General features: G+C 39.1%; 1 protein-coding gene across 1 annotated transcript; it reads right to left on the bottom strand.

Annotated features, from left to right (window-relative positions):
- Positions 1-12,042: 12,042 nt before the first annotated feature.
- cetn3 (centrin 3) lies at positions 12,043-16,597 on the bottom strand. The gene is made up of 5 exons (XM_061074639.1): positions 16,493-16,597; positions 15,794-15,929; positions 13,859-13,973; positions 13,537-13,728; positions 12,043-12,403 (listed from the first exon to the last, which is right to left on the bottom strand). Exons 1-5 carry the CDS (start codon positions 16,507-16,509, stop codon positions 12,360-12,362), a joined length of 504 nt encoding a protein of 167 aa, XP_060930622.1. The 5' UTR covers positions 16,510-16,597; the 3' UTR covers positions 12,043-12,359.
- Between the last annotated feature and the right edge of the window lie 729 nt (positions 16,598-17,326).

Genomic DNA, 17,326 nt, shown 5'->3' with positions numbered 1-17,326 from the left:
TTACATATGATTACACATCACCCATGTTGCACAGGTTACGAGACTTTCCAAAAATGTAAATCACATTTGTTCACAAATGGAAGAAGCACTTTTTAAGTAAGCAAAATACCAATACCACAGTTTCACAAATACTCTATGAAGTCCTACATTAAAGATAGTACTGAAGTAAAATAAGTAAATGTAGACTGACTTGCGACTGACGAATTATAACAAATTACTTTATGAGATGGATAATACTGATTTATGAGTGCGGCAGCAGCAGTACTGTTGGAGGTGCACCACATGGAGCTGCTTTTATCTTATTCATAAACACTTAGTTAATTAAGTCTGCGCAGTCACAATCTTGGGGTCAGGCCACTCCAAAAGGTCACCAGAATAATCTATGGAGCTACACAGTGATTAATATGAGAGGGAAACAAATTCTGATTCAATTATGTGTTTTCAAGATGGAGTTATTGAATAATTTGAAGAGTTATTGAAATAAAAAATAAAGGGAAAACAACTCTATTATTAAAAGGTTGACAACTCATAAACAACAAGCCCCAACTAGACACTCTTTCATTTTTCTATGCAGACAGAGGTGAAGGGGGAATGAAGAGGGGGAAGTGGAGGCAGTCTATGGAAAATATGATGTCTGAGAGGTAATCATTCAAATCCAGAGGAAGTGTGACAATATGATGATTCATGTGGAGTGTTGTTTGTGTCAGCCTTGTGAATATAAGTCCAGTATTCCATCTCTTTTAGTGCTGTTTTTGGTTTGTAGCTGCCAAATGCTTCAATAAGTTCACTAGCTATTCTCTGTTTGTGTCTATCGGCTGTTAGCATTTTATTTTCTCTGATCAAATCTTTAAAAAGAAAAAAGTATATTAATGGCTTGTAAACTCCCCCAACCCTGGTAATAACACAATAATTACAACTGTAGAAGGCAATAAAAAGTAAGACCTTCTTGTGAAATAGTGCCTCACGTCACCATTTTCATTTTCACTGAAGCCCAAAATGCAATCACAGTAACAGTTGTGATGAAAAACTGTTCAGATGGTCCTTGTCTACCCACATATACTATTATTCTGCATCAATAAAACACTTTCCGTTTATACATTTAGATTTAAATATAGATGACTAAATAATTTTATGAACCTATTATGAGTATCTTACAGCGTGTTAAGACCAATATAAATTTGAAATATGCAAACAGAATTTGATTTATAAACATAACCCATTCAGCGAAACACACACACGCACACACACACACACACACACACACACACACACATACACACACACACACACACACACACACACGCACATGCACACACACACACACACACACACACACACACACACACACACACACACACACACACACACACACACACACACACATATATGCAGATACAAAACTAAACCAAACCTGGTTCCATCTCTTCTAGATTATTTTCATGAAATGAAATGTTTGACAGTTTGTGGCAGCACCCCTTGTATCTCGAAATTAATTAATTATTCAGCATCATTTGTTCTCTATTCAAAGTGCATCCACAACCAAGTTAGTAAAGATTGTCCAATAAGAAAAAGAACACCTTCAGTAAATCAGAATCAAAATCTCAGGTCTATAGATTACCAAACACATGCACACACACATTGGTTTAAATTGCTTGATATTCATTATGTTATTTTACATACTGCAGTTGACTGCTGTGCTATCAACTGAAATATTTATAAAATACAAATTTTTCAGTGTGCTTCAACACTTCAGCATAGAAGCACAACTTCTAAAAACACCTTATTGACCCAATTATAATTTCGGTGACTTTAAGAAGCCATTCGACAACTGTAAAACACATGCACCTACTAATAGCTCATCTCTACTCTCTGCTGCTGGGTACTGCCTAACAAAGAGGCAACATTCTATGCATTACCAATCAATATTTTTATAATAACAATGGATGTAAGAAGTTTTGTTAAAGTGAAAAACCCACTGAGATCATTCATGAGTGTGGCAGTAACCTTCAGGAGGGTTTTAGCATCTTTCAGGTCTTTGTTTTGATAAATAATCTGGGCTGATATACAATGCATTCCATTCAAAGCAAAAGTCATGTGACAATTCAGCCTTGTTATGCATTGCTTTTGAGGATAAGATGCACTCAGTCTGCAACAATAATGAAAAAAAAACACCTGTGGAGTCTGTATAAAATAAAACCAGCTTTACTAAACAAGATATGAGAACAGTTACACCTCTGGCTAACATCATGGTGGTGTTAATTTCATGATGAAGTTCTATATCAATAGTATTCCATGAATCACCAATCAAAATGGGAACAACTGGTCTAACTGGTGTAACGGTCAGTTCCAGTCTCGCCGATGACTTCTTGAACGTGGTGTAAATTAGTCATTGGCGAGACTGCATTCTGTTCAAATGGATGACCAAGAAGTCAAGCGTAAACAATCCAAAACACGGCACATTATCTAAAACATCAGGCTGACTTGTCTGGATTAGGATGGGCTGTCACCTTTGGAAAATGGAATTGGCATATTTTGGTCAAAAAACTGAGTTAAAATGATTTGATGTCCAGCAAATTCAAGCTTTTTGTGTTAAATTACAAACCATTTAGTCCAATAAGGCAACCACTTAGAGTAGACTGTTTGTACTGTAGCTGACATAGTCATTAAGGAGATAACATGAGATGTTATTCCCCCCAGTTGATTCGTTGAACAGTGGGTACAATGTCATTCGACAAAGGACTCCACAGATGAAGCGACTGTCCACTTCCTGCTCCGCAGAAGCACAGAGTCAATTAGCAGATGGTGAACTCAGTGGAGCATTTAGCAGCTAAAGAGACCGATATTAGGTGGTGGAGAAGAAAAACAGAGATAATATAATTTTGGACATCAACTTGTTCAGTGCCAAGACACATGAAGTAAAATGATTGCTAATGTTCCTTAATGTCTACTGTATGCGTAAATAAGCAATTGCTTCCATCCACAACTTCAATCCAGTAATCATGTTCTTCTCTCCAACATTATGTACCAATATTCCATGGTTTTTCAAACTACCTTAATATTTTTAATTCATGACTCATCCAACACCAACTACTCACCAGTGCTTTTTGTTCTGTCTTCACCTGGAAGGTTCCCCAGCAGCTCCAGCTGTGGGTCAGTTCAGTCAATCCCTTGTGTCAAACAAGAAAAAGATCTTTTAAAAAAGAAAAGAAAAAGAAAGAAAGAGATGACATTAAGCCAGACCAGCTGGCTTAGAAAAGAGGGGGACCCAAAACTGGGGTGCGTTGGGATCTGAGGTCTCTCCGCACTCAGCAGAGGTAGTCTACAGTGATCAGACCCTGACACTCAAACACCGCCCCCTCCCTCCCATCAACACAACACATGCACACACACACACACAGACACACGCACGCACACACACACACACACTCATCTCACTTTTACACTCTAACCCAGCCGTACACACTCATGCTCTGTGACCTCCTGTGTCCGAGCTGGCAGAGCGCATGCCTGTGGAGGAGCCCATTCACCTGTCGGTGTCACTCACTGTATATTTAGCTCTGAGGTGTCAGTGATGCTGCTTGTGTGTGTGTGCGTGTTGGAATATGTGTGTGTGTTTGAGTGTATGCATGTGTATGTGGGAGAGAAAAATGTGTTGCTGACACTCAGGGCCTCTGTGGGCCTTGGTGTAAGAGCCCAGGATTACTGCACCAAAGACCGTGGGCTCTACACATTACACAGAGAGAGAGAGAGAGAGATCAAACCTGTGAGCATGTCCTAGATATCAGCACACCGAGCATCTGCTTGGCTGAGGATTACCCTCAGCTGTCCACTCCTGTCAGCTCTGAGCAGAGGGAGGAAAGGAGGCCGGCAGGCTGTGCTGACTTCGATGATGATCCATGAATCTATCAGATATCAGCACAGAAGTATGCCTGAATCATTAAAAAATGTCAAAAACAACACAAGCCCAATGGTTTCTAGACCAAAGATTAGTAAATAAGTCAAGAACTGATGGTCATCTTCACAGATCCTAGTCAGATTAAACCAATCGTAATAGAAATGTCTGTTATTTTGTGAAATTCTCATATCTTTATGTTTTTGATCTTACTTCACAGCGCATTTCTGTTTCAAACAGAGCACGACATTTTGATGAGAAATTGATTGATTTACAGCATAGAGGAAGTGAGTCTGCCACTACAACCAAAACAGGAAGGTGATAGCTCTTTTGTTTCGCCAGGTAGCAATTGATAGTTTTCGATGTTTTACCAGTCCACCACACCAATGTGGGTTTTGTTTGTTAGTTCTACAGCCAATCAAACCATGGAGAGAGCTCAAGCACAGGAGAGGGTCCACATTTCTTCATCTTAAAATAATTGTGTTTTACTCTGCCTATCAGCACAGAGGTCAGAGTTTCTAGTTCAAACTGGGGTTCTTAAAGTGGTTTCCTACTCCAGTCAGTAGCTAGGCTGATAGCGGTAGCCATATTGTGCTCCAGTCTTTGCAATAGTGGTGCCAATAGTAGTAGCAGCTTTGTGCATGATTTCCTTCTTACAACAAACAAAGACGCAGACAAGCATGAGGGCTTGAGGGAATGTGTAAAATTTTCTGGCGTATTCACAGATACGTGTTTTAATTTCCCCACCATTGGTTTGCATCCATCCTTTACCTTTTCCTGGAAAAAAAACATGCTATTCATTTACCCCTCCTCCCCCAAAATGAGGGGTTTAGTCTCCTGTCCAGCCCATTTAGACTTGAGGAGAGGGGGAGGAAATGAAAAGAGGTTGAAGTGTTCGGCCTTCATGATTCATGGCAGATTTGTCCTGAAAATCATTCTACTTCTGGCCTGTTTACAGGACGAAGCAAATCTTCAACCATCATCTGTTGGACGCCTCAGTGGCCCCACATACTCATCACTGCCATTAACAGTTCCAATCATTGATTACAGCGGATCCTCTTTTAATGTCCCTTTGACTGAGGAGGAGTCATTCCCAAAGTGCAGGACTTCCAAATTATCACATATTTTAAGTTACAATCCAGTTTCCTCATTCAAATCATTTTGGATTTCTTGAATCGTGCTCTTTCATAGTATCAGTCCCTAGACATTTCATTGAGATGATGTCACACTAAACACTTAACTCTAAAGTTTGAATATAATATACAACTTCTGTGGATAAAAGACTTTGTAGTCACTCTCATGACAGTGGGGAACTTTTTCATTTTAGTACCACTAGTGACCACTGGAACAAAGTGGCAGCATGCTTTCTTTCTTAATACAGAATAATATGCACATTGCCAACTTGTGTTATCAGTCTGATACCATGCCAGGCAAGATGCTGAATCCCAAATTGACCCGTGTGCATGTATAAATATATACACAACGCAGCACCCTGAAAAAACTTCTTGTTTTGTGATCAGTCTTCTATTATTGTGCTACTACAGAGCTGTTGTTAATCAGATAATCAGTTGTCTGAGAAAAATCTGTAAGAATTCTCAATGTTAAGTGTTTTATTAGGGATACAGTGCATACTGTTTCTTTCTTATGAAGTGTTCTGTGTTGGGGTAGCAGAAAAGATGGCTTCTCAAAGATGATCCTGAACTTTTCTCACGCTAAAAAGTGTACACTAATGTGTCCCAGTTATCTGAAGACTAGACTCTGAATATCTTGTAACTTCAGGGTGTCAGTCTTCCAGTATTTACAGGTATGTGTATGTGCATGTAATGTGTGAGTGTGTGCTCGTGGTTGCCTGTATGCATCCTGTGTAGGCAGATAGTGTAGGAGGAGTTGGATGAGGTGTCGGAGCAACATAAATAAGCAATCACAGAAGCAATAAGCTCCGTCTGAAGAGAACCAGATGTGTGCGGAGAGGGATCCTGGAAATGTTATTGCTGGAAGCACAAAGTCTCTCAAACATCCTCTTTAAATTCTCTGCAAGCTCGACACTTTTCTTTTGACTCTTCTTCGTCTGATGGTCTATTACAAGGTGAAAACAGTGCCTCACAGTGCTTTCACTCCATCTCACAAGTCTCAGACTCAAAGCTTTCTAGTGAGACAGTTTTTTCATTGCAAAGACTACAGAGTCTGTGGGAAGGGTTCTGTTGTTTCGTTGAGCTTGAGGGAAGGTCTGCTACAGTGCGGTGCAGGCTGGGTGAAGTTGGGATGTCCGAGAGATAAAGTTACTGTGAAAGCCATGAGCATGTGTAAACTAATCCATCCTCACCCAACTGCCGGGCATAGTCCGCGATCCACAGCATGTCTCGAGGCATTCCCTCCTCACTTCTGCTTCTACTCCCCTCGTACAGCACCTCCATGAGGGAATTCCAGAGTTCACCATTTCTGCTACTGTGCACTTCATGTAATAATTTGTTACATAGAAATAATCACAAACAGCTACACTTTTGTTTTACACACACAAAGAACAGAGTCATGTTTATCTGACATTATTGTTGGATGAACTAAACAAAACAATACCGGTAAATAGCATATACTATTAAAGCTTATACACCCCCTTCCCCTTCTATCATACTTTCAACAGAACACCCCCACTTAAAAGTGACCTCATTGTTATATTTTTATGATCAACTCGTCAGACTTTTAGTATATTTGCTCATTTACTGTAAATGTTGGATCTACAACTGTAACATACTGTAATGTGAATTTTACAGTTTGATATGTTGTTAAAGCATTGAGTCAATAAACACTTTTTTATAATGATAATTTTATCTTTGAATTTTCTCCTTTATGTCTCTTTCTCTAATTTTAATATTCACTCTTCTTGTAATGATGGCTGATGGTTGACAATTTTAACCCACAGTATGCAACCTACATTTCAAAGCACATACATTATTGTACAAAAATCTTTTAATATTTCTTCTTCACTATTAATTTGATTCTCTTTCTATATTGTTTGGTTATAAGTTCACTGATAAGTGCCAATGTGTTGTTTTTGCTGCTTTTTGACTAATAGAATCATTTGCCATTTGTAATTTGGTTCAGTAACAAGTTGCATTACAGCATCACTGTAACTGTTGATTATTTCATCAGCGTATCTTACGTCAATTAACTAAAGTAATTATCAAGTCCATAACAGAGAAGTTAGAGAATGAGAGAGTGATTATTGTCCTTAGGCTCAGTAGAAGACATATTAAAACAACAAAAAGGTCAACTTTTAAGAAGCTGGAACTTTGACTAATTGCTACAATTTAAAAAAAAAATTGAGTTTAAGGTTAAGCTGAAACAATATGGATTGTTTTTTTATAATTAACTTATAAAAACATTCTATCAGTATTTTCTTGGATAATGGATTCATTGTGTGGTGGGGGATGGGGCTGGGGGTGGATGGTGTGGGGGGGGGGTGGAGGACTGTTTTAAGGGAACATAACATTAAGTAAAAAATATTGGAGAGTATTTTATGTCAATTGCTTCGTCATAAATCCTTCACTAGTTCATCGATTATAGCATAAGAGACACAAAATTTAGCTTTAATGATGAATCAACATGAATATTTAGAATCAAATAAATTTCACATGTAAAAAAACATAATGAGATGCTTAAGATGCCAGTCATTTTACAATGAGGCTCCATTCATGGTCGCCATGCAGGTTGAGGTCACTCTTTAGGGAAGAGTCAAAGGTCACGGCCCTCACCTGGACACTGGTGTCACGTGTGCAGCTGACGCGTGTCGTAAACACGGAGAATCACCTGAAACTCGTTTCTCGTCATCTACAGAACCTGAGCAGACAGGAATCAAACCAGCCAGTCATAGATAGAAGTGCAGGTTAATGCTAAACTTACTGTCCCAGATCTATCAAACCTAAACGGTACAGCAGCAGCACCCCCTCACCCCTCTACCCTACCCATGCTCCCATGTTCCCTTGTCTCAGTAAGGGTCAGAGGTTAAGTGTTGTCACATGGCCGGCATAGCTCACCTAATGACTGACAGGTGGGTACAAGAGCTGAATGACTCTGGACATCAGACACTTGGGAGGCGCCCACTGTGCAAACATGAAAACACGTAAAACTGTTATTCGATTCATGCAAACCAGAGATGGAAGAAGCTCTTGGATCTTTGACTTAATGATATAGAATAAGTCTGTACAGGAAATATTCTATAGTCAGTGGCTAAAAAGACTTTCAAGCTTGTCATCAATGGAAACATTAACATTTGCATGAAAAAGAAAACAAAGATCTTAAGGTATAAACTTGTCACCTATTTATTAAACCATCGTTTTAGTATATTTTTCCAACTTCCTTTTTCATTTAAAGTTAAATGTTATTTGTTGTATTTTGGATCTAAATTCTGAACCAGCTATCAAATAAATGTCGTTCCATCTGTAATGTGGCGAAGCAAAACCATAAAGTGGCAGGAAAAGAAAATAGTACTCTACATATCAAGCTCTTACACACAAAATAAAGAACCTTCATTAATGGCAACTTGAAAATGAATGAACTATCCAACAGCATATATAATTTGAGTTTAAACTATTTGTTAATCAGTCTATTAACAGAAAACTAGTTAGTGACTGTTTGGATAAGTGATAATCGTTGAAGTAATATTTCACGTGAAAATATCAAACGTCTCAGGTGTTCAGCTGCAACAAGGTGACGTTTTGATGCATGTCATGAATTACAGTTCAGTTTGGACTGTTGGTCTGACGAAACCAAACATGGGAAGAGGCCACTTGGTGATGGGTGTTTGTCAATGTTTCTCAGAAGGAAAATTAAGATTAGTTTCAGTCCCACCTAAAGAGTCAAAAACTACCACCTCAACGTTGCCTGGACATTAATACATAAGGAATAGCATCAGTGACTTTAGGGTCCAATTGTCTTTGCATTGAGTACTTTTACTTTTGATACTTGAAGTACATTTTCCTGATAATACCTACATATATTGAATTTACTTATGGTTGTTTTTAATATGGGATCTGAATTCTTCCTCCACCACTCTATCTTAGTTTCTATAGTTCGGCAGGAATAATTCATCACGATCAGACAAAACACAAAAGTCAGAGTCTGGCTGTAACTGTGGCGCTGTGAAGCCATTTTGCTTTTCTCCTGGCAGCTGCAGGACATTTATTAATAGGATGTTGTTTCACAGTCTTGCCTGCACCGAATGTCTCAGTTGGAGTTGTGAGGAATAGTAAACAGTCAAATCTACACCAGTTTAGAAAACATCAGTAAATGTGCTCTCATCGTATTAACCCATCTAAATGTGGAGCCTAGCTAACCTCTGCTATTACCCCTGACCAGAGAGCAATCAGACCCTGGCGAGCTTCGCCAGACTGGTGTATTTTTAGAAATATCATCAACACACGATGATTAGCAGCAATTCAGAGTGTGTCTGTATGCAGTCATATAGTGAAAACCACATGGGGGCGACTTTGAGGCTGTAACTGGGGAGGAACTGGGTTGGTTTATTTCTGGAGCTTGTGTTGCGCTGGTCCAGGCCGGGACCAACAGCTGAGCATGTGCCAGTGCAAGGGCAAGCCATGATGTCTGTCGCTGTAGTGATGGCCAGATGCAGGTTGTGATAATCAACATCGGTGCTGACCTTCAGTCTGAGTGCACATACTCAGTAACACAATCCCTGCAGTGTGTGTGTGAGTGTGTTTCTCAGCCTTTTATTACTGCTTAACTTTCATTTGTCTCCTTGAGAAACTTCAAAACTCTATTACACAGGAGAAAAACCACTGAGTCCTCTACTCTGTCATTGTGTGATTGGCTCAAGTTATTACCAAAGCAAATTGGGTTAGAAAACCACAGTCCTCTTAATCATCTGAGCAGCAGACGGGGGCTGAGAAAGATCAAAAGTGAGGCTGGCCAATGTTTTTCATGTTTTACCAACTTGCGACCAGAGGCCTTCATCTAAATCAATATGTAAAGGTCTGTGGGGAGACAAATGACAGGGAGCGCAGCAGGATCCGCCTAAAGGGGTTTGTGGTCAGTCAATTATTTCAACACATACATCATCGCCACATGGGATTTCTCAGTGTTGCTCTCATGTATACTGTTGGGCTTTGGGTCCATTATGGTTTCAAACATCAGCTAGTCAAGTATCTCTTTTATCGTTTCATGTTGTCACATCGGTTGCTGTTGTGAATGTTTTGAATGTAACAGTACATATTAATTCGATGCACAGCTGCTCTTCCCTTCGGTGAGTCAACCCGGGCTATGGGAACTTAAGTACAAATATTTACAAAGTGTCTAACCCGCTGTGATTTGTGTGAGTGTAAATTACATGACGGTGCCTGAAAAGAGCCAAATATACAGCATGTAGTACTGAAGCTGACACTCCAATGAGCTGTTCAGTGTTGAGCTTCAATGAATGACTGGCTCTCTCTGGTGGTCAATTAAGGAATAGCTCAAAGGCTGTTTCAATTGAAGTCAATTCTGCAGGCAACCGTGGAAACCTGGACAAAACATAGAAAGTCGTCCTGAGACTAAATGAAACTCAGTCTTGACACATACATTCATCTTCCTTAGGACAAAATCAAAAAGGACCAGGGACACAAGACAACCACAAAGGGACATAAAACAACCACAAAAAGACACATAACAAGCACAAAAAGACACAACACAAGCACAAAAAGACACAAAACAACCACAAAGTGACACTTAACAACCACAAAGAGATTAAAACAACAACAAAGAGACAAAACAAAGTGACACATCAATAAAAAATGACACAAAACAGCCACAGAGTGACACAAAATAATCGCAGACATAAAACAATCACAGTGACACTCCAATCACACACAAAACAACCAGAGACACAAAACAAACAATCACAGAGACTAAAACCACCACAGAGACACAAAAAAACTACATAAGATATAATTTAATGTAGAATTCATATGAAGACATGAAAGGGGGAACATTGTGTCACAATCTTTCCATGGCTTTTGATATGTGGAGTTACAAATAAACATTTTCTGATAAGACTGAACTGATACACCCAGGTCCAGCTACCTCTGATCATACATGTGAGAAGCCAAGTCTCTATTGTTCAGGTCAGATCTTCATTGTTGTGGCTGCAGGCTATTGATTGTCATTTGAAGATAATTAAAGCTCCCTCGTTCACAGTAAGAGTAGCTACGCTAGCGACGGGAATCGGCAGTGACCTCCTGATACGATACTATCACGATACTTAGGTGGCGATACGATATGTATTGCGATTCTGTAAGTATTGCGATTCGATATTACGATTTTTTTTTTTAAATACTGGACCATGGAAAACAGTTGAATCATACCTTCAAATACAAGACAGTCAAATTCACTTAGAGCTTTACAAGTTTTATTTCAAATATTAAAATTAACTTAATGACTGCCGGGCAGCCAATAGAGAAAATAAATAAAAATGTGCCCTATTATTGTATAGCTCCTGTCAACTGCACATAAACTGACAGATTAAGAAATGTATGCCACAAAGGCTTATTTTAAACAAAAAATAAAAGGTGAATTAAATAGAATGAATAAAAGTTTACTTTAAATATAAACTTTGAAATAAACAAAAAGTAGGCTATGCTTCACTGTTGTTTGCATGTAGGCTATGCAAAGCTAGTGCTTGGGTATGTTAAGATTCTTTGCAAAAACAAGAGCTGGTCAACATAATCGGGGCTGAGGTTGCTCCTCCCCCCATATATCCTTCCCCGTATAAAGCCAACAAATATGTTTGAAAAAAAAAAAAAATTAAATTAAAAAAAATGAAAGATTGATAAATCGATTTGGGAGGCAGCATGGCGATTTAAAATTCACAAGAATCGCGATTCGTAACTGAATCGATTCCCCCCCGCCCCCATCCCTAAGCTACACACACCTCTGTCCAGGCCTCTTCCTGGCTATAAATGTCCTTAGATTAAAGTAGTATGGGATTAAGTGGATGTGTGAACTGAATAAAGTGACTAAGATGACTTTCAAACGTTTATTAATACATTAATACACTGTGTTATTGGGTCTTGTGTTTTGGACTTGCCGCCCAACTACTTAAATATTGAGGAGAGTAGTAGTTGTTGGAAACAAACTGAAAATCATAGATAAAGGAAACAGACTTGCTGGCCAAACCATTTTATTTTATACAAAATAAATAGCACATTCAAATATATTTGCTATGAAAACTGCACATACAACCAGTCAGAAATGGTCAGCTACAGTATGAAACCTATGTTACAGAATACACAGCACATCCGTTTCTGAATGTAATGAATCAAATCCATAAAAAAAAAGGTTCGGCCTTTGATCCAAACTTTGGAGGTGAAGTTACACCACATGTAAAAGTCAAAAACATTTGAGTTTCACTCGGATTGGAAAACCAGTCCAACAGAATGCCCCCAGCTTACATCTGACAGCTTCAGACACAGTCTCCTCATCAGGAGTCTCCAGTCATGATGGACAGAAACTCCTCCTGGTTTACTGGATGACACAAAGACAGAGAGAGAAGAAAATGACTTTGCACATTAATACTCAGTGAGAAGAAATTCCAAGGAAGAGTCAGAGATTGCCTTGACAGTTAACCTGCACATAAGTGAGAATAAAACAGTGAAAACTAAGTAGGTCTAAAAGATTGCCGTATTCAGTCTGACCAACACACTAAACCTTGAGATGTTGAGTTTGCTTTCAGGTGAACAAATTAATTAATTAATCAATTAATTGGTTATTGTTCCAGCTCCACTGTCATATCAAAGGACAAGCAGCACCAGTTTACAGGCTCAGAATCGTACTCAGCCTCATTTGAGCCCATGGTCCGCACATTACACATAATACACAATACAAAACAATTCCTCTCAAATCAAAATGTAAAATCAAATGTAATATGACATTAAATGTGGATAACAATGATGAACAAAGAGATCAATGTTTGTTAATGTTTTCAGCAGGAAGAGCTGTATGCACATTATAGCTCCAACAAGTATAACCGCCACATAGCAATTTATTGGTTTAATGACTTGGTGCTGTGTGTCGGCCCCCTACTGGCGATCTGGGGTGTGGCACATCTACAGATGACTCGCCTTCTCTCTGCAGGAGAATCAACTGTGAATTGACTTTAAATCTGTGTTGATATTGGTCTGTATTAGATTTTAGAGGTGGAAAAATGTAAAAGCTTGAATCTGTCTGAATAGCAGGCATGACAACCTGTTTGTTTTATTAAAGCAAATAAGTGTGGTTGTATTTTGAGAAGCTGCTGTTGAGGCTGTGGTGTGGTGAACTGCTGCTGTTACACCCAGTCATTGATAAGTCACCATCCTCAAACAGTAAAGAATCACATCTGTATCATTTGTACTGTCTGCACCACTTAGCCTGATTTTGGCTGGAAATATGCTTGAGCTTTGAGTCTTTTTACTGGTAAACGGGGCAAAAATAAATCTGTTTTCAGAAAGGACCTATCACATCTTTCTGCTTCTAGAATTTAACAGACATGTTGCTGCCTGTCCACGTATCTACCTCACTTAATTATAATTCAATACAGTGTGTTTGAGAATGGCTAAAGGCTCCCCATATATTTTATGTGTTGGTTTCTTTTAGTGAAAACAGTCGCAGTCGCTTACTCTCTCCATCTCCGTCTGTGTCAAACTCATCAATCATGCTGCGCAGCTCCTCATCACTGATGTTCTCCCCGAGTTCTCTTGCCACACGCCTCAGGTTTCTCAGATTGATCTTTCCTGATTCGTCATCATCAAATAACTTGAAGGCTTTCACAATCTCCTCCTTTGGGTCTCGCTCCAGGATGCGATCAGTCACTGTGAAAAGAGGTGTTCAGGGTTTACTGAAGCACAGAGACATGTGTTCAAACTGCGGGTCATGATTCATCTCACTCCCTTTCTACTGTGTCTGTCTGTAGAGTTCCATTTGAGGTGAAAGCCAACTTACCTACTTCATTGAAATCCTCAAAGGTTATTTTTCCGTTTCCCTCCCTGTCATAGTCTTTAAGAATCTTCAGAACGTCCACCTTCTTCACCTCGAAGCCGAGTGCACGCATTGCCACCTGTTAGGAATTGTCATAAACATTATGTGGCAAAACCTAAGTATTAGAACATTTCTTAATTCATTAATTAAGCACAATGGATACATTTACAACCCCTTTATCCATGACTCAATGTTTCTTAGCTAGGCTGAGCATTCGCAAAATTTCTCAAACCAACATTGTGTGTTGGAGAAGAATCTAAACAGATCTCAAGAGCCCTAAACTTTCGCTATGTACAGCCAATGAATAACTTTAAGTTAGGTTTTATACAATCTAAGGCAGTCAAAGTTTTGAGGCAGTTTTACCATATTTCTCGACAAAAGCAGCAATATTTGATTATAATATTACTTAAACAAAATGACACTGGTGTGACCCTGGGAGCTACAGGGTTGACCAACGTATTACTAACCTCAGCTCTGACTATCTAAACTGCCGTCTGGTGGGAGAAACAGGAGGGTTACCACCAGTGTTGGGAGTAACGGCGTTTAAGTATAACGGCGTTACTAACGGAGTTCTTTTTCAGTAACGGAGTAATCTAATTAATTACTTTTGTCATCGTTACAACGCCGTTATCGTTATTGATAATGTAAAGTGGCGCGTTACTACAATTTGGTTGAATGAAGCGGTCAGTCGGCGATCTCAACCGGCAGCGACTCCGCAGTCCCCGACGCTGTTTGCCGGCTTCCTCCGCACTTCCGCTTTCTCCTGTCCCTTGCGACTCCTTCTCCACCAATGAATAGGCTTGACGTCGCTCGCTACGTCATCATCCGGCGACGGCTGTCAAACAACACTCTGGTGGGGGGGGGGGGGGGGGGTGTCTCTCGATCCGTTACAATATTACACCCCAGCTGCGTGGAGAGAGCTGTCTCACTGCACGCTCTGACTACAGCTCAAGACAGCGACAATGGCGACGAGCCAGGGAAATTCAAAAGTAGCGTTCAATAACTGGAAGTACCGGCACTACTTCTCACACTACTTAATGGCCAGATTTTCCTTTGTTTCTTTTTACCCAAGTTTACATTTGCACTTGAATTTTATTTTCAATATTTATTTTTATATGTTTTAATTCTATGCATCATATGGCAGGCTGCAATCTATTGAGTTCAAATAAATACCAAATGTTCTAAAATACTGTATATAGTGTTTTTATTCTTCAATCAGTTAATATAAACATCTTTGACGTTAAAGATGTTACAGAACGTAACAGCGTTATAAAACATGAAAAATAACGCCACAGTTACTTTGCTGAGTAACTAATTACTCTAACAATGTGGTAACTGAGTTACTAACTCAATTACTTTTTAGGAGAAGTAATTTGTAACTGTAACTAATTACTTTTTAGAAGTAACTTGACCAACACTGGTTACCACATATTCTAAAACATCCTGCAGGTGGATTGAGCTAACATGAGCCATAAAGGCCCCATTCAAATCTATTCTATTTATATGATGATGATGATGATGATGATTATGATGATGATCCAGAGACGTGAGAACGAATTGGCTTTAGATGATCTTTTTCTATTTTAGTAAAGAGATACTTAAAACGCATCTTAACCTCTGAATGTGATAAATCATTTTATAAGCATTATTCATGATTGTCTGGTGTTTGGTAAAACGAATTACATGTGTACTGTGATTTGGTTTCATTACTTGTTTTTTAGGGAAATTAATCCTGATTAGTTTGAGCCAATATTGAGTTCAAAGTTTATTTTTTCGAATACACTGATATACAGGGTTGACATTTAATGTCACTCCGTGAATCTGAATGTATCACTCTCAAGAGTTAGTAAAGCAGATCTCTGTCGTCTATAAAATAACCAGCGGTCCTTGGCTGCTAACCTTCAGTTCGTGGTAATCGATTTCTTTGTCTTTGTCGGTGTCAAACAACTCGAACGCTTCTTTGATTTCATGTTTCTGGTCTTCGGTGAGCTCTCTCCTCTTCCGACGTTTGGCTTTATCTGCAGCAAGGTCAGTTCTAAAAATATAAATGTTCAGTGTTAAAGTGCAGTATAGTAAAGTACATATTCTGTGAGACAGACTGGAGTTATACTTATAATTCAACCATCATAACCCCATCAAAACAGCTCTAGACCAAAAAACACTAATTCTCATCTGTGTCCCCGGGTCACACAGGTAACCAACCATCTTTTCGTCTTATAGATAAATAACGAAATTATAGGGAAAATGCTGGAAAAGTCGGGTCACTTCAAACCATTAACTGAGGTTCCTTTAGCAATCAGTGTAAAGAACCCAATACAAAACGAGAAATGGTTTACAAGGACTGCAGCAGAAATCCGTGCAGAGCATTTACTGTAACAGCTTCTTGAGATGGAACCACGGAGTTTAACAGCAGCCAGGAGACTCACCACAGTGGGACTTGGTGAACATAAGTAAACAACAGCAGCTCGTTTCACGGAACAGTTTTCGAACAGCCAGACGTGCTAACGCTAGCTAACACAGAGTAGGGAGACTTGTTGGCGCATTAAAGTGATCCGTGGTGGAGGAATGAAGACAGAGCACGGCAGACAGGCTGTTTACCTGAGAGACAAACTCATGATCCCTGAGCTGGAAGATGTTTGAAATGTTCAAATCAAACGTTGCTGCCGCTGAACACGACGGAGAGCACAACACTACAAATCCGTTTATCCCCCGCCTTCAGACTAGCCTCCTATTGGTCGGTGGTTGCCAAGCAGCAGCAAAGTGTTGTCGGATTGGTTGAGGTCTAAGCCATTCACTTTTTCCCTTCGGAACTTTATTGAAAGTCAACTGCAGTGAACTAAGACAAACCTGCTCTGCTGTAGATATAGACCTTATAGTCTGTACACAACCTTAGATAAAGACCATATACTGTATATAAACTTGCAGATATAAACCATATAGGCTGTATTTAAACTTGGAGATATAACCCATAAATACTTTATATAAACTTTCAGATGTAGACCATAATAGATCTACCTAGTAATCAGACAAGCATGAAATGTGCCCTTTCTGAACAGGCATGTTTAGTTCTGCACTAGTTTAATTCAAATTGTTAAAAACAAAGTCAAAAGGGTGCTACAATGTTTGGGTCTTGAAAAATATCAAACTTTGCTATAAAATACCACATTTTGTATGTATGCACGTGTGTATCTGAATGTGTGATCAGTTATGTGATGTTTATCATTACACCCCCATCGTTAAGTAAAGTTAAGTTTAATTATTATTAGGATTTCTTCAAAACTTTTGCTGTTTTACAAACGTGCTTTAACCAAGAAAAGTTATGGCTATGTGATACTGTATTTGCGTGGCCATTATTGTTTTGATCATAGCCTCCAACATACAAGTCCAACATACACAACATAATGAACTAGCACTTTATATACAAATGTGTGC

Source organism: Limanda limanda, chromosome 1, assembly GCF_963576545.1.
Source record: "Limanda limanda chromosome 1, fLimLim1.1, whole genome shotgun sequence".
NCBI lineage: Eukaryota > Metazoa > Chordata > Actinopteri > Pleuronectiformes > Pleuronectidae > Limanda > Limanda limanda.
The sequence above is the reverse complement of the archived record's forward strand: the minus strand, read 5'-3'. Positions and strand labels throughout refer to the sequence as shown.